Consider the following 18,059-nt stretch of genomic DNA (forward strand, 5'->3'; position numbering starts at 1 on the left):
CTCGAGGGTCACCATTATATATTCGATAACATGGTTAAGCCCCTTTTCTGGCTGGCTGTCACAATTTCTTCTCCTATATTTGGTACCCTCATTTAATGTTACATTAGTTTATTCTCATGGTCTCTGTGGGCCCTCTGGGGCTGCAGTTTGTCCTGTTGTCCTTTGGTGTCTGTTTGGAAGATTCTGTTCAGTGATGACCCTTTGAAATCAATCCCCCCGAGGAAGCCCTTTTGGGGAGAAACAAGGATTAAATCATATCACCTAGTCTGAATAGGTCACCCTTGGCATGATAAAGTGATAACCTGCCATGCAATACATACACACTTAACCATGTATTAATAAAACATGTTAAACTTTTAAATGATTTCTTGGTGCGATTTGTTGTAAAAATGCACCACCCCAAAAAATAAAAAAATCGTCCAAATTTTTCCTGTATAAATATGCTAGGCAGGGATGTTGGTGCCTGCTAAGACTTTGTTACTAGCCCACACTACCCATGTCTTAACTGGTATGTTTTTATGCACCATGAGTTTTTTTATTATTTCCATTTAAAAAACTAGGCATTTTTAATATATAACAAGCAATACAAATTGCCATCTACATTAGTCAATGGGAAGGATAGCTACAATAGGTTAGAAAGATTGGTGTACCATTATACAACTTGATATCCTGACCATCCTACACCTAATGGGTTCAAACTGTAGGCATGGACTGGACATAGTTACTCAAACTCAAAGAAAGAAGGGGGGGCCCTGAACAAAACCAAGAAATCACATCAAAAATAAACCGAGGATCAACATTATGTTACAAGTTAGACTCCTTTAAGTATTTAGAAGAACTAGGATGAGATAACCAAGTATGCTTTTTTTTTAAGTAATGGTGGAGTCTTATATGCCAGCATTAATTCGTATTGAGCATTTAGTCTGTATAGAACAGTTGCTAAATTAGGTGTGTCAATGGATTTCTACAGGCTGGTTGTGAGCCTTGCTGCTTTTAATGCATGAACCACTGTTTCTATACATGTTATGGAATATATTTTAAGATTTAATCCCAGTAAGGCTGTAGCTTGGTTAGGTGTCCTGTAAGATCTGCCAAGATGCTACCGATTTCCCAAAAGCCATGCAAGCTTTTACAGCTCCATAAAATGTGCAAAAAGGTTGCCAGTTTGTTCATTGCATCTCCAACATATGTCGGATGCAGAAGAGTACATTTGATAGTTTGTATGAAGTACCATCTATTTACCATTTTGGGTGTTGTCCCAGTGTTCAATAGGAGGAGGATTTACTAGATCTCTGAATGGATTTCTGCCATTGATCCTGAGAGAATTCTTGAGCCAAGTCTCCCACTTAATCATGAGCGTTTGTCCATTTGAGTGGGCAGTCATTTCATAGAAAAGGGAAATTACTGTCAGCTTTTGCAGAGTAAGGAATTGCCACATTGAACGGATTTTTATATTATTATTAAAGTTTTTTTAATCAGGTATACTTTCAAAGCTTGCGCAAGACTATAGACTTGTAATGCAAACATAGGTTTTTATAAAACGGTAGCCCTTTTTAATCCAATATACAGATAGGCGAATTCTACAAATTACTGCACCGATTGGAATAAGTACTTTAGCCCTGTCTTCCATATCTTTAGTTTTAGAAAGCACGCGCTTCCATGTCATTAGTGTAGATCTGATACAAAGCAGATGGGGTATTGTAACCTTTGGAAGTATAGAGTTGGCCATTGCTAGAGCATAAAGATCATATCTTTTGATGGCCTCTCTAAGCTCAACCACAATTTGTCTTCCGATGCAGAGAACCAAAATTTCATCTGGTCCAATAAGGAAGCACAGTAATAGCTTTTAATGTCTGGTAGGTTCATTCCCCCTGAAGATTTAGTGGTGGGTAGAATTAAGAAAACCTAGAGTGGCAGTTTCCTATAAAAAAAAAAAAAAAAAAAAAAGGGATCAGGATAGGTAGAGATCAAAAAAGTAGTACAAGATTTTCAGCAGTTTGCATTTTGAAAGCAGTAATTCTTCCAACCCATGAGAGGGGTTCTGTATATTTAACAGGTCTTTGTTGACTTGTTCTAAAAAGGGTGGGGAAAATTAGCCTCATTTTGGTTAGAGGGAAGGAGAGTCGAATCCCTAAATAGGTTGAGGCTTTATCCCAGTTGAATCCATGAGCGATTCTTAGGGAGGGCATAGCATTTGTTTTGGTTAAATTTTGTAGTATAACACTTCCCCAAACCTTTATTAACTTTAAGACTGCTGGTAGAGGCATTAGGATTGGTTAATGCAAGATATTGTTGCACTGAGGTTTTGATGCCATCAATTCATAAATGATAAAGTATTTTTTAAAGTAAAATTTGTGGTTATACTATGATCACTTACTGTGGAAAGATACCAACCAGTGCCATTTACTATACAAAGGGGGTACACAACCACTTTATTAGTTACACCTTGCTAGTACTGGGTTGCACCCCCCCCTTTGCCTTCATTAGTGGCATAGATTCAACAAGGTATTGGAAACATTACTCAGATTTTGGTCCATAGTGACACAATAGCATCATGCAGTTGCTGCAGATTTGTCGACTGCACATCCATGTGAATCTCCTGTTCCACCACATAACAAAGGTGCTGTATTAGATTGAGATCTGTGACTGGAGGGAAAGGAGTACAGTGCACTGTACTTTGAGTACAGTGGCCTCATGGTCATGTTCAAGAAACCAGTTTTAGATGATTTGAGCTTTGTGACATGGTGCATTATCCTGCTGATATTAGCCATCAGATGTGTACACTAATCATTAAGGGATAGACAGGGTCAGCAACAATATTCTGGCATTTAACCACTTCAATACCAGGCACTTTCCCCCCATTCCTGCCCAAGCAAATTTTCAGCACGGTCCCTTTTTAAATGACAAATTGCAGGGTCATGCTACACTGTAGCCCCAATTTTCTTTTTTTTTTAATCACTGTGCCAACAAATAGCCTTCATTTTTCTTCTAAAAAAAAAAAAAAAAAAAAAAAAAAAAAAAAAAAAAACACAACTGAAAGTTTTGAAAGTTTCTTGGTTTCAGTTACAAAATTTTGGAAATAAAGCAAGTTCTCCTGATGAGGCTGCACTGATGGGTATTTAGGGTGGCACTGATTGACATCACTGATAAGTAGGCACTGGCAGGCATTAGTGATTGCCACAGATTGGCATCCCTGGTGGCCATGGGTTGCATACCTAGTGGTCCTGGGTAGGCATCCCCGGGGGGTTGGGGTGGGGTTTTAGCTGACAGGGGTAGGACCCAGTGTTTGATGTGTTGCGCGTTCAGAGATGGTATTCTGCATACCTTGGCTGTAACAAGTGGTTATTCAAGCTACTGTTGCCCATCTATAACCAGTCTGCCCATTCTCCTTTAACAAAGCATTTTTGTCCACACAACTGCTGCTCACTGGATATTCTATTTTTCAAATCACTCTGCAAACCCTAGAGATGGCTGTGCATGAAAATCCCAGAAGATCAGCAGATTTTGAAATACTCAGACCAGCCTGTCAAGCACCAACCATTGAAATAGGACACAAGGAGAAAAGCAGAACTCTAGATAATTTGTATCAAATACAGTTAGTAAAATTCTTAACACCAAATGTATTGCACCAATATGGAATTGAAAATTACTTCATTTATATTGTGCCATGATCACACCTGATACTTTGAAATTGCGCTACATCACTTAAAGTAGCACAATTTCAAAGTAGCAAGTCAGTGCAATTTCAGGTGCCACTTGAAAAACCATCTGTGCTACTTCATGCACAGGTCTATTAAAGTCCCACCTGAAGTTGGCAAAAGTAGTGTAGTTACTACTTTTGCAAAATCTGTGTGGTGCCACAAAGTCAGCATCGCACCAATTGGAACAGTGCCATTGCTGGCATTAGGCTATAAATTGAACCCTGAGAAATCACTCCAATGTGAAAGGACTTAAGGCAACAGAGGTATAATAAACTTACTTTTGCATCTTCATTAGGATCATGTAAGCTTCATGCTTGATTGCCTGCTCCTCCTCTCCCAGCAGTATAGACTGGATGACATACATGACAGTGTCTTTAGGTGGGTAATGCTCTGCAGTTACAAACTCAGAAAGGAAATGTAGTGTGCCCTGGTGGATGCTTTCTTCCCTTGTATGGTTCACAATACTCATACGAGTCTCAGGTATTGGCTTTAGGAGCTTGTTCTGCAATAGGATACACATGACACCAATGGTAAAGCGTTAGACAAATAGTTTAAGGTTGACTAATGACTATTGAAAAAAGAAACCTATATTAACATAACATTTCCAAACTTAGTTATCAGATTGTGCCAGACTTAAAATAAACATGAATATTAGAAATTTTAAGTCAGTAACACTACTGAAACCACTGGACCAGCAACTTTGCCAGGGAACTGGCATTTTCAGAGGGAAAGCTCATCAATGGCAGGCACAACTTCCCTCAATTCAAATTTCCTTTAAAGATTTTTTTTTTTGTTACAGTTATATACCTTTTGCAACAAAGTACATGTAGTATTTTGGCTCATGTCACCAAGTGTTTTCCAACCATAATTATGTCTGACTTGCCCTCCTATGGTGGTGATCAAACAGCTTTGAAAGACTGCCAATTCAAGAGTGCAGCCGATCTCAGGCTACACAAAAGGTTTACCTTAAAATTGGTATTAAACCCAAAAGCAGAGATTATATTGCTACTTACCGGTTTGTAGGATGTGATGGCTGCGTTTTTTATTTAGGTTCTCCATTTTTAACTGGTGATCTTGTCAGTGTTTTTCACAAGAACAAGCCCCTTGCAAGGTGCATCAGTTACAGGTATGAGACACCATTTAACACTGACAAGGGTGCTTACAATGATCAGCTTTTATTCATATAATTTTTTTTTCCTTTTTGGATAAAAGACTTACCCAACTCCTTTTCAGAGTCTTCCAGGACAGCCCATGAGACCTAGGGCTCCTCCAACCAGGACAGGAAACACATTAACCCCCACCAGATAAAAAGGGCGTTCCTCCAGGCCCCATGTCAGTATTAAGACCTGCAGGATGACCCTGTAAAAACCTATGCATAATACACAAACTTAAAGACAAAACCGGATGGGAATCTGGCTGTCCTGGAAGACTCTCAAAAAAGGAGGCAACGGTAAGTCTCAGCTTTTCTCCAAGCGTCTTACTGGACAGCCCATGAGATAGGCCAGAACATACCAGTCTAGGGAGGGACAACTGTCTGAAGGACCTTACAACCAAACACCTTCTCCTGAGCAGATAGGAGATCCAGGAGATAATGCTTCATGAAGGTCAAAAAAACTGGACCATGTAGCAGCCCTGCAAATTTGTTCCAGTGAGGCTCCAGCCCTCTCAGCCCAAGACGTAGACAAGGCTGTTGAGTGTGCATTGACAAAAGGCAGAGGAACGTCCAATTTTGTAAGTTTCAGAAATCGCTTGCTTTAGCCATCTAGCCAAGGTGGCTTAAGATGCACTTTCCCTTGTGTGCTCCTGAAAAAAAAAAAAAATAAAAAAAAAAAATAAAAAAAAAAAGAGGACAAGGAGTCAGTTTTTCTAAAGGTCTTGGTGACCTCAAGGTAGACAAGAGTTCGCACGTCAAAAAAATAAATAATTTTCCTCTTGGTCTCCCTTTGGTGAGCTACAAAAAGTTGGCAGTACAAAGTCCAGGCCACTTCAAAAAAACCAATCCTCAACAATTGTGAGGAAAGGCTCATTCACCGATAGGGCCTGTAACACTTACCCTTTGAGCTGAGGTAATTGCTACAAGATAGTTAAGGTAAGCAACTTAACTGAAAATATCCTGTAGGGGCTCAAAAAGGGTTTGAAGCACCAAGGACAGGTCCCAGGTTGGACAACTTCTAACCACTACATGCCTGGACCTAGAAATTGATTTGAAGAATCTAGCTAGTCTGACTTGAGGAAAAAACACTGATAGCTGCTGCCTGTACCTTTAAAAAGGTAAAAACTGAAAGACCCTTGTCGACACCCTCTTAAACAAAAATTCAAAAATTTAAGGATCATCATGAGTCACTTTGATTTCCAGATAACCAAGAGTTAAAATGTCCTCCAAACCTTGGTATATATGGCTCTAGTGACTGGTTTTCTGCACTTTACCAGGGTCTTGACTTTGTCATAGAACCCCTGGGCGCTTAGTATCTTTTCTTCAGATACCAGACCGTCAAGTTTAAGGAAACCACTTGTGGGTGCGACACTGGACCCTGCAATAAGTCTCTCCTCGGAAGACAGTGGAGGCTCTGAGACCAGAGTCTGGGCCAGGATAAGCCATGGCCTCTTGGGCCAAAAGGGGAGATTATGACAAGATCAGTTTGTCGAAGAAACTTCTAGAGGATTTCCAGAAAAAGCCTGATCAGCAGGAAGGCATAACAGGGGCTGAATGGCCAAGGATTCACCGGAGCATCGATCCCCAATGATCGATCGGCTGGGCTCAGAGAAAAGAACCGGTCTTGCGATTGTACCGATTTGCGAACAGGTCCGCTTCGGGACATCCCGAAATGTCAGTGAGAGCCGTAAAGACTTTGGGATGAAGGGACCAATTGTCTCGATCTACCCAGTAGCAGCTGAGATAATCTGCAAAACTGTCTTTCCGATGCACTGCTGTAATTGAGGCTAGATTTCCTTCTGCCTATGATAAAATCTCCTGGGCAATAGATGTGTCCGACTCGTCGGACCTACCCGTTTGCTGAGGTACGCTACCATAGCGGCATTATGGGATAGACTCTGGAGATTGTGACCCCCGAGATACATCTGAAATGCCTGCAAAGCTCTCTGAACAGCCATCTCTGATTCAATGAAGCTCCTGCTTCCCGAGGACCATTCTCCCTGTACCACTGTGTTGCCAAGATGGGCTCCCCATCCCCAGGATCCCACATCCTCTGGGATATAGGAATGGACCAGGGTAGACCTCTTGTTAGGTGCAGGTTGGTCCTCCACCACAAGCTTTTTACCCTAGAGAGCAACAAGACCTTTGATTCCAGGAAACGCGAGTCTGTCCCAGTCCCTTAGAAGAAACAGCTATAATGGGCATTGATTAAATCTTGCCCATGGCACGGTGGGAAAGCACAAGGCCATCAGACCAACTGCTCTTGAAATCTCAGAGGAGAATAGCTGGTCTGTAAGGTTGACATTGTTTGCATTATTCTTGAGACCTTATGGAGGAGAAAAATTTTGGTCTACAGGGCAAAATTCATACCCCAGATATGTCACTTTCTGGGCCAGGATTAAGAAAGAATGGTTTATTAATCAGCCTAGAGATTCAAGTCTGTACAGTCTGAAGATCCACTAATAATTTTTGGAATGACTGCCACCACTAGGGAGGTTGTCCAGGTAAGGGATAATCATCGCCTTTGACCTTAGTGGAGTCAGTGCCTCTCCCAACACCTTCGTATAAATGTGTGGAGGACAGACCTTGAAATTGAAAGTCCTGAATCTCTGGCTATCTTGTACACTAGCCTCAAGAATCTTTGGAAGGCTGGATGGATAGGGATGTGAAGATAGGCATCTCTAAACTCCAAAGTGGGCGTGAAGCAGGCTTTTGAGCAAGAACAGTCGCCATACAAAAGGGCTTGTACCTGATTGAACGGTTTAGAGACCAGAGGTTCAGGATAAACCAATATTTTCCTGACGGCTTTCTTATGAAAAATATATGTGAATAAAAATCCCTTGCCCTGATCTGACTAGGGAACTGGGATCAGGAACTTTTGCGCTAACAAGTCTCCAATTTGGAGACCCAGGGAGGGGGCTTTTACCCAATCTCAGGGAGGAAAGGTGACCAATCTCTGGTGGCTGGCAAGAAAATTCCAGCCTGTACCCATTGGGCACTAGGTCCAGCATGAATGGACTTTAGGTGACAGCTGGCCATCATGTGCGAAAGGCGCTCAACCTTTCTCCCACTGGAAGACACGAGTCACTGTGGCTTGTTGAGGACGGTTAAACAAGACAACCCCTCTACCCTTTCCAATATTTGAGCCCATTCCCTCTCTAGGACCCTGCTGCCAACGGAAAAAAAAAAAAAACTCTGGCTTTAGGCTTATTCTCTGGAAATGCCCTGATGAGTTTACTTTCTCTTTCATTCCCTGCAAAGGTAAAGCATAATGGACTACTATGCATCGCATAGTAGTCCATTATGTGTCACTTACCTGACACAGGAGCCAGCGCCGTCACCGCTGTCCCCTGTAGTCCGGCGCATCCATCTTCTCGGTGGGTCTCACTGTACCGCCGCTGTCATTTGCCGAAGCCACGATGACATCACTCCCGCGCACGGGAGCCGCCACACGCGGCATATTCGCCATTGACGGTGCCGCGCTCAGTTAGCCTGCGCGCCGCTGTCGACGGCGCATGCTTGTCTTTCGGCAAATATCTCCTAAACGTGTAGGTTTAGGAGATATTTCTTGGACCTACAGGTAAGCCTAGATTAAGGCTTACCTGTAAGTCAAAGTGTGTTGTAAGGGTTTACAACCACTTTAAGCCATAAGCTTCTTCTGGCTGAGTTCACCAAGGCCGAAGTCCTAGCTGTCATTCTTACCGATTCTGCAGAACAATCAGCCAAAAACCTCACTGCACGAAAGGAGAGAAGGAAATGTTTAAGATTCCCAATAGTGAATCCCAGGCTCTTAAGGATATATCTCCTCTCATCCATCGGATCCCCAAGCGTGCCCATATCGTCAAACGCCAGGTCCGAGTTTTTTTTTTTTTTTTTTTTTTTTTTTACTTTTGAAAGAGGTGCTTCCAACTTAGGATTTTTGTTCCATGGCTGTGCTGTGTCTTCAAATGGAAATATCTCTAGTCTTATGCATAAGGTCATATTTAGATAGTTGTTACTTGATATCAAGTGTCATAGATGGCATTGGAAGATGTAGATTACTTATAAAGGCCAACTTATACCTCAAGCCCCTTGCAGATTCTCGATCCCTGGGCCCTGTATCTGACCCCCAATTCTTCCCGAGAAGGACAGGTAGCTGTCTTCTCTCCACACTCTGCTGTGGAATGCTAGGACCTGAAATCCTAATTGACAAGTCCCATCAGAGTGTCTCCAAATTAGAGTCACAAATGAGCTAAACCTAGACGCAAGCTCATTTCTAACAGAAGTCAGCATTTTCTGACAAGAGACTACTGGGGTCATCCTTAACCAGGCTTTCTATACAGGTGTGGCAAACTGCTTTGCTCCATGAGGAGCTTAATTTGCTTCCACAAACCACACTTTTTTTTGGTGGCTATGCTTAGGCCTTGTTCTGCAAGAGCACAAATGATGCCAATACATTTTGCGCCTCATACACTTCATAACACCCTGTGCATGAAGGAAATGTGCCGCCTTCACCTAGTCCCTACTGGTTAAAGGGGGGCGACCCAAGTTAGACTTACCAGTAACTTGTTTTCCAGAAGTCTCAGGACAGCACATGATAGCGACTCCACCAACCAGACCTTAGGAAACCCCTTCTTCCTCCAGACTTTAAAGGGAGGCACCTCCCTACTAAACCCCAGTTGTATCTGGAGCACAAACATATGTTTGTCACAGCGTAGTAGATCAAAACACAATAGGGCGGGATGTTGCTGTCCTGAAAGACTTCTGGAAAACAAGTTACTGATAAGTCAAACTTGGTTTTTCCCCAAGGCATCTTTCAGAACAGCACTTGAGAGGATAACAGACTTACCCCCTTAGGGCGGGACAGCTTGCAGGACTTTCCTGCCAAATGCCTGATCACTGGCATATGTGAGGTCCAAAAAATAGAAAGAAATTTTTGTTGCGCTCAAAGCAAAAAGAAAATAAAGAAAATACAGCAGCTAACACAAATATTGCTGGTAACAATATGAAAATAGATGTAAAATATGATATAGCGCTTAAAAAATATAAAGTTCAAAGTTATTGATGAACGGATTCCAGAGAGATGGTCTGGACAAAATAGTTGTCTTAATGATTCATGAAAGGGACAGGGGGAACCACCACCAACACCTGATATTACTGACCCTTACCGTCAGTGCACATAATGTATGCACATAAGATTGAATTATAACAGATCGTATTTCCAGACTTCTCCTTATCTCAATATGATTAATCCACATAGAGGGAACCGTCCAAAGGGGAATTTTTTTTTTCCCTTTATTTTTAGGCGCTTCACAATCTCCTGAGATGGGCCTAGGGAATTTTTGGAGGTTTAAAATCAATCCCTGTGCTCGTGTCAATTCTCCCTATATGCTACATGCCCACCCATGGACACAAGCAGGAATTTTCCAATTTAGAAACCTTGTGCACCCACTCACTTACCTTTTAGTGAACTACAGCGTAAATATCAGATCCCTAAACATCCATTTTACTCCTTGAAACTACTCTTCCTCTAGACCCAATTCCCTATCTTTGGGCTTGCCATTCCCTGGTATCTCCAGACATGCCCAAAATGTTAGCCGCCTTTTTTCTCCTGGCAGCTAAGAGGGCGATACCTCTGAGATGGTTGTCCCCATCCCCACCAAATCTTGCACAGGTTTTGCAAATATTGGAACAACGTCGCAGGATGGAACACATGACTGCAACAGTCCAGGATAAACTTCCTCAATTTTCCAAGATTTGGGACTTATGGGATCAGTCAAAGCTTAACCCAGGTTTGCTACTGCCCCAGGAAGCTATTCCGTGGTGCTCCCTCCATTTCTCTCCCCCCCCCAGGAAGCTTTTAGTGGGACGTCCTGGGACCCCCACTGACACTGGATCCACAGAGCAATAGTTCCTTATGTGAAATATTGTTCTTGTTTGTGCCACATGTTCTCTAGACCCCCCCCCCCCCCCCCTTTTCCACCCTCCCTGGTCTATACAGTTTATTTTGCTCTTGTGAATTTAGTAGCATTGTGCCAATATATCTATGGTTGCAACAGCCATTATATGCCTTTTCAATTTACATTCTTATAAGCTGTATCCAATTCTTAGCATGCATTTCCTGTTTTCAATAAAAAAAAAAAAAAAAATAACATTTAAAAAAAAATCCCAGAGTCTCCAAATGGCTGCATGCTCTGCCTAAATTGCTCGCAATTCCTCCCTTGATGGGATGAAAAATAGATGATTGTCTAAGGAATAACAGATTCCCTGAAGATGAAGCCGAGCTAAGGCTTCTGCCATCACTTTGGGGAAAATTCGGGGTGAGGATGACAGACCGAAGGGTAAAGCCCTGAACTGTAGATGAACCACGCCTTCCATCCTCACCACCAACCTGAGATATCCGAGACTGGGGATAAAGTGGAACATGCAGGTATGCATCCTTTAAATTTATTGACGCCATGAAGCAACATGGCGTCAGATTCCTGACTGAAAAAATTGAGTCCATCTTGAACCTTCTGTATTTGATGGATTTGTTTAGAGGCTTTAGATTGAGAAGCAAATCAAATTTTCCTTTTTTTTTACCAGGAAGACATGAGAACAGAACCCCTCCTGTCGCTCTTTAGTGGCACTTGGATTACTACACCCTGCTGCATCAGTTCCTCTAGAGGACTTCATGGCCAGGGCTTTTACTGCATCTCGTGGGGCATTTGTTAGCAAAAATATCTGGGGGGGCCCTTTGGTAAACACAAGTGTAGCCTTGCGAGAGAGTGGTCTGAATAAATGGATTTGAAGTTAACCCTTACCACTGCGGCAGGAACTAGTTTTGCACCCACCCGCAGGGATGAGTCATTGTGATTTTTCAGCCTGTGTAGGAGGACAGAAGAGAAGTCCACCTTTACAATTCCGTGCAGGCCAATTTTTCCTTCTCCCCTGAAACATGCTGTCTTGATGCCGAGTTTTGAAGTCAAACGTTTTGGAACCCGCTTTCTTTTTGACCGGGAAGGATCTCTAGCATCAGTCTTGTCAAGATTATCAAGGTCAGGGCCAAAAAGGTCACCCGAAAAGGGAATCCCATAGAGTTTGCTTTTTGACGCTGTATCACCTGGCCAAGTCTTAAGTTATAAAGTTCTTCTTGCAGCATTTGTTAAAGCTGATGATCTAGCTGACATAATTGCTTCAGCTGAGGCATCTGCAATATGCAACTGTAGGGACCAGGGTAGGTAAAGAAATCTAAAGTCTCCCGTTTAGGAGAGTCTGCTGCTATACGCAATTTTAGCTGGTTAACCCAGTATTCTAGATTCCTGGCTTTAAATTGCTCATGACTGATTGCGATGATCTCGAGCAAAAGATCCATGCATTTGTCCATTGGATCCTTCAGAACCCTCATGTCTTCAAAAGACAGGTCTGTGGCTGTTGAGACCTGGGAGAAGGCAGCATCCAACCTGGGCACCTTGATCCACACCACAGAAGGGTCTTCAAAAAAGAAAAAAAAAAAAAAAAAAACGGGTCTTGGGGTGGGGAGTTTTCTCCAGAGCCTGCCATTTTCTTAATGGCATCCGAGATTACCGAATGAACCGGCAATGTCCGCCCCCTTAGGTTCATTTAACCTTGCATAACTGCAGTCATGAAGAGATTCTCTTCACTTAAGCCAAGTGTAGCATGAATATCTTTAAAAGGAGCCCATCTACCTCTTCTAGGGACAGCTTCAGCCTCCTCAACCCCCCTCTTCCGAATCTTTAACGGAAGGAGCAGGGGACTGCTCTTCCCTATTAGAAGGGTCTTCAGGAAGAGCTTCCAACACCAGGATTGAAAGAACCCTGGGAAGACTCTGAAGTGGAAGGCTGACTAGCAGCTGGATTTACTAATGAGTCACAGTTTGAATTGTGGTATAGTTTTTACAGAGGCAACCAGATCACCACAAACAGAAGCAGATTCCTAACTAAATTAGTGATGCAAGCACTGCATAGGGCTTTTTTCCAATTTTCTCCCATTTTGGCAGTGACAAGAAGGACATCTCATTTGGGTCAGAGCTTTTGGCCAGGCTTAACCCAGGAGCTCAGCGCCACGCCGCTGCCACAGCACACCAGCCCTGCTCCAGCGCTACCTGATCGCTGCTCATGGCCCCCACTCACCAGTAATCGCCCTCAGACGTCTCCTCCGCAGAACAGACTGGTTCAGCCCCATTCGGCCGCCGCCACTCACTCTGGGTGTACCAAGATGGCCGCCGGACCACAATAAGCGAGGAAGCCACACTACATCTCCTCTGCCTCCAGCTGAGAAGCACCCTGCAGAGGTGCCTATACACCCCCCCCCCCCCCAGGAGAGCTCTCCTGCATGTCCAGACCTAGTGTCAGATGGAGCCTGAACCAGGAATTTGCTGCCACCTCACAGCCTGGGGGTACCAAGATGGCCACCATGGCGGTTGTTGCCTCACAGCCTTCTCCCCCTCAGAATCTACACCAGACCACAGGCACGTAATAGCCCCTGCTCTGCTTCAATTTACCTCTGGGGTCCACATCACAAGTGCACAAGCTCAGACTACTTCCTCAGCCTCCGCGGAGTCCCTGCTCAGTCACTCTTTTGGGGTGGGAGGAATCAGGCACTCCCAGCAGTGCCACCTGTCATGGTTGCCTCCGGCTCTCATGGCCCCTCCACCCACACCTCAGTTCTCGGGGGAAGATTTCTCAAATTCTCACTCTTAGAAAGGGGACTGGCTGCTACTTCAGCTACTATTACAGGAGAAATCAAAGCAGACCTCCAAAATATTGGCCCCAGGATGGATTCCATAGAACACAAGCTAGATCAGACAGCAGCAGTTTCCCCACTAGAACCCTGACATTATCCAAATGTCGCAAGACCAATTAGACACTGCGTTCACACATAGACGACTTGGAAAATAGGTCCAGGAGACTAAATTTCAGGATTAGAGGCCTGCCGGAATGGATTCTTGATGTCACAACAGCCACACAAGACTTGATTAAGTCACTCATCCCAAACATCCCACTGTCTCACCTGGAGCTGGACAGAGTAAAGAGCCTTGGGCCCCCCCAGGAAGGATGGCTCTCCCAGGGACATCAATGCTAAACTGCATTACTATGCTGTCAAAAAAAAAAAAAAAACTCATGAAACAAGCCCAGGCTCTCCCCAGGTCACATGCCAAGGTCATCCCATTCAAATCTTTGCAGACCTCTCACCCTCCACCATTCAACAGAGAAGAGCCCTGAAGCTGCTCTTGTCTGCCGTGGCTCATCAAGTACAAATGGGCCTTCCCATTTGCAGTGAAATTCTCCCACAAGGGTCAGCAGCACTCCTTTTCAAACTTAATTTCTGGTGAGAAGCTACTCAACTTGAAAATAATCTCAGGAGATGGCCACGGGAAACCCCTTCCTCCCTATCAGGATGCAAAAAGCGTCCTCAGACAAGCTCGCCAAACCCTCTCTGGAGCAAGACCAAGTTGTGAGAAGATCTTCTCACAATGGGCCTGCATGACTACGGGTTCCATTTGATACCCAAAACTGGACTCTCAGATCAGTCTCTGCACTTACATCTTGTTTTTTTTATCCTAAGTTTGGTTCTCTCCCAGGGGTTGCCAACTTACAGGCACAATGTCACATATCTGGTTGGAGTTCCCGAAGATTTGTACTTTCTGGAAAAAAAAAAAACCTTTAACATAGTTGGTTAGTGGGCTCCCATATTCCCAGGACTCCCATGGTGGGCCTCCTAAAATGAATTGATCCCACAAATCTCTAAACCCTCTGGTAAATTAGCACAGTTCATGCTCTAGGGAGCTAAACTCACGATTGCCAGGGCCTGGAAAAAAGCTGGGCGTTTCCCTTTCAATGGCAAAAAGGAAAATATTGTGGGTAATGTCTCAGGAGACGCTCACCAGCCTGTTACAAGCCACATCTAACAAGTTTGAAGCTACTTGGGAGCCATGGGCTCGACTGATGGGCATTCCTTCTGGTCCCTCCACATAAAACCATATCTGGCTGAGTAGTGGTGCTCCTATCCTTTTTTATCTCCAATCCCCTCCTATTTCTAGCCTTTCTTCCTCTCTCCTCTTGTTAGTCCGCCTTGGTTCTGTCACTTATATCTCAAGGTTTAAGTTGATCTAAAGGTGTATCTGACCAGCTCAGGCACTAACGGCCAGATCAAAGGTTGACAACTCTACAGTCGTTAGCTCAGTTCCTGGTGCCCGGAAATACAAAGTCAACTCTCAGATTTAGAGGGAATGCTCATTGTCGGTTAGGACTGGGATTGGCCCCCTCCAGCACAGTATGATCCCCAGAGGGGTGTTGGAGGGTGCGGGTACCGATACTAAACAGATCAGTTTCTCACTTAAGTTTCCCGACAATTAGGCGATAGCCTGGCATGGGCTGTGATTGACGTCCCTGGCATTCGTCAGCTCTTCTCCTATATCGGTCTAGTATATGTTTCACCTTAACTGTTACTTTATTATTGATCTAGGTTTGAGATATTATTTCTATGCATCGCCTCTTATTCTAAAGAAAAAAAAAAAAAAAAAAAAAAAAAGGCAGACTTTAACCGCTGCCTCCTACCTGAGCTTCGCTGGTGCCTGTCCCCACCACTGCAGACTCTCCCATGGCAGGTGTGCAGCTTTCCACTCGTGGCATCACACGCCGCCTCCAGATTGCCATAGTGCCTCTGCACCAGCTCCTGTCCTCCGTCCATGCTGAAAATGACACTTCTGCCGACCCAGTGACCTGCTCTGGCACTTCCGGCGCTACCGCCGGTAAATATAGCGGTGGCACATGCGACCACCGCTGCCTGGGACAGTGTGACCTGCTGAATCGTCGGCTCTCACCGAGCGCCAAGAGCCAGATTGTTATTGCTGCTGAAGCCTGGTTAAGCTGGGAGGACAGTGGGTCCCTTGAGGAGGAAAAATAGGGAAGGAAGCCCCGTCCCTCAGGAGCACCCAAGAGATCTAGACTCCCTCCAAAAAGATTTTCCCTACTGGCCGGAGGAAACAAGAACTGAGGTATGGTATTGAGGTGCCTCCCTTTAAAGTCTGGAGGAAGGGGTTTCCTAAGGTTCAGTGGGAGGAGTCAGCATCTCTGGTGCCGTCCTGAAAGACACTCACTGGGTGTGCAAGCACATACACTTCAGGCTTACCTGTGAGATGCTGGTGTTAGGGCCTGCGTCTGCTGCCTGTGCAGGTGTTGCAGAGGAGTCCATAGACTAACTCACCAGCCTCCCAGCATTCTAGAGACAGGAACAAGTGTCTCTGGCACCCGCTGAAGTCACCCTGCTGGGTACTTTCTGTGGGCCAGCTTGGAGTGCAGATCACCTGACACACACACACACACACACACACACACACACACACACACACCACTTTAGGCAATTTAATTTCTCATTGCTTTCCTGGATTCACATATTGCGAGAACTTCTGCAAGGAAGAGTGGGCAAAGATACCCAAGGAAAGTAGTGCCATACCAATAAAATCCTACCCCAAAAAACTGAATATTTATGCAACCATATTATTGTAAGTTTATTCTTTCCAATTGAATTGCACAGCTTATAGGGGACATTCAAGTTGGAGGAAATAAAGCGATCTTACATTTCAAACCTGCCATTTTCTATGGGGGGGGGGGGGGGGGGCTTAAAATCTTTACATCCACTGTAGATATTCCAACATATGCATATGAATCTTTGATAGACGCTTTTGTTGCTCACACACATGCCATTACCTTTTCTGTTTTTTCGAGTCCATGGAAGAAATGACTGACCGGTGGTTTCTTAAAACATCTCAGTTTATAAAGTAAAGCTTTGTTGATTGAAGGTGGTTGCATATGTGATTCTTCTACTGTAGGCACAGGGGGCATGGATCCTGCATCAAACTGAGGCTGATTTGGAAACCCGATTGCAAAGTCTGAGCTGCTTTCACCACTAGCAGGAGTGGGTAAAGGAGAAGAACCTTGTAAAGTTAAAGTATTATCTAAGTGTTCTTTAATGTCTGCTTTAAATGTAAGGCAATTCGTGCTGACTTCATCTGTAAGGCACCTGTCTTTCCATGAAGTAGAAACATCTCCATGTAGTAAACCGTTTTCTATTGAGGTTGTTTCGCTGTCTGTTCTCCAACTGAACTCACTGGTCCCTTCCTCATTTTCTGAGATCACTCCAGAGGAGCTGTTTGATGCAAAGTACATATCCCCACTACCATCGGAGTTGGAAAGCTCATCCTTGAAGGGTGATGTTCCAGGACTTAATCCTAGACCATCTTCGTTAGCAGTGAGATCAATAACACCACTGTCCACCTCTGGTAGGTTCTCCAGTGCAGTGTGGTTGATTGTCAAATCAATAATATCCTGCAAAAGTAATATTTGCATAGTTTATTATACTCAGAACTGGAAGTTTAAACACTTTCTAAAATTGCAAACCTCTCCTAAATGCTAAGGTATACATACAGTGCCTTGCGAAAGTATTCGGCCCCCTTGAACTTTTAAACCTTTTGCCACATTTCAGGCTTCAAAACATAAAGATATAAAATTTTAATTTTTTGTGAAGAATCACCAAGTGGGACACAATTGTGAAGTGGAACGAAATCTATTGGATATTTTAAACTTTTTTAGCAAATAAAAATGAAAAGTGGTGCGTGTAAAATTTGGCCCCTTTACTTTCAGTGCAGCAAACTCACTCCAGAAGTTCAGTGAGGATCTCTGAATGATCCAATGTTGTCCTAAATGACTGATGGTGATAAATAGAATCCACCTGTGTGTAATCAAGTCTCTGTATAAATGCACCTGCTCTGTGATAGTCTCAGGGTTCTGTTGAAAGTGCAGAGAGCATCATGAAGACCAAGGAACACACCAGGCAGATCCGTAATACTGTTGGAGACGTTTAAAGCCGGATTTGGATACAAAAAGATTTCCCAAGCTTTAAACATCCCAAGGAGCACTGTGCAAGCGATCATTTTGAAATGGGAGTATCAGACCACTGCAAATCTACCAAGACCTGGCCGTCCTAAACTGTCAGCTCAGACAAGAAGACTGATCAGAGATGCAGCCAAGAGGCCCATGATCACTCTGGATGAACTGCAGAGAACTAAAGCTGAGGTGGGAGAGTCTGTCCATAGGACAACAATCAGTCGTACACTGCACAAATCTGGCCTTTATGGAAGAGTGGCAAGAAGAAAGCCATTTCTCAAAGATATCCATAAAAAGTCTCGTCTAAAGTTTGCCACAAGCCACCTGGGAGACACACCA

At 43.9% G+C, this 18,059-nt stretch overlaps 1 protein-coding gene across 4 annotated transcripts in view; it reads right to left on the minus strand.

The window, feature by feature from the left end:
• LOC143958355 (SUMO-interacting motif-containing protein 1-like) overlaps nucleotides 1–18,059 on the minus strand; it is a 114,128-nt gene that overhangs the window by 66,378 nt on the left and 29,691 nt on the right. For 3 of the 4 annotated variants that reach the window (XM_077467809.1, XM_077467810.1, XM_077467811.1), the window contains exons 2-3: nucleotides 16,545–17,162; nucleotides 3,980–4,203 (exon numbers count right to left, since the gene is read on the minus strand). In XM_077467809.1, coding sequence (XP_077323935.1) covers nucleotides 3,980–4,203; nucleotides 16,545–17,162 — 842 coding nt within the window. The remainder of the gene's footprint in view (nucleotides 1–3,979; nucleotides 4,204–16,544; nucleotides 17,163–18,059) is intronic. The other variant, XM_077467812.1, reaches the window with a different exon arrangement.

Source organism: Lithobates pipiens, unplaced genomic scaffold (genome assembly GCF_037356315.1).
Source record: "Lithobates pipiens isolate NorthernLeopardFrog02 unplaced genomic scaffold, aLitPip1_a1.2 Scaffold_104, whole genome shotgun sequence".
NCBI classification, from domain to species: domain Eukaryota; kingdom Metazoa; phylum Chordata; class Amphibia; order Anura; family Ranidae; genus Lithobates; species Lithobates pipiens.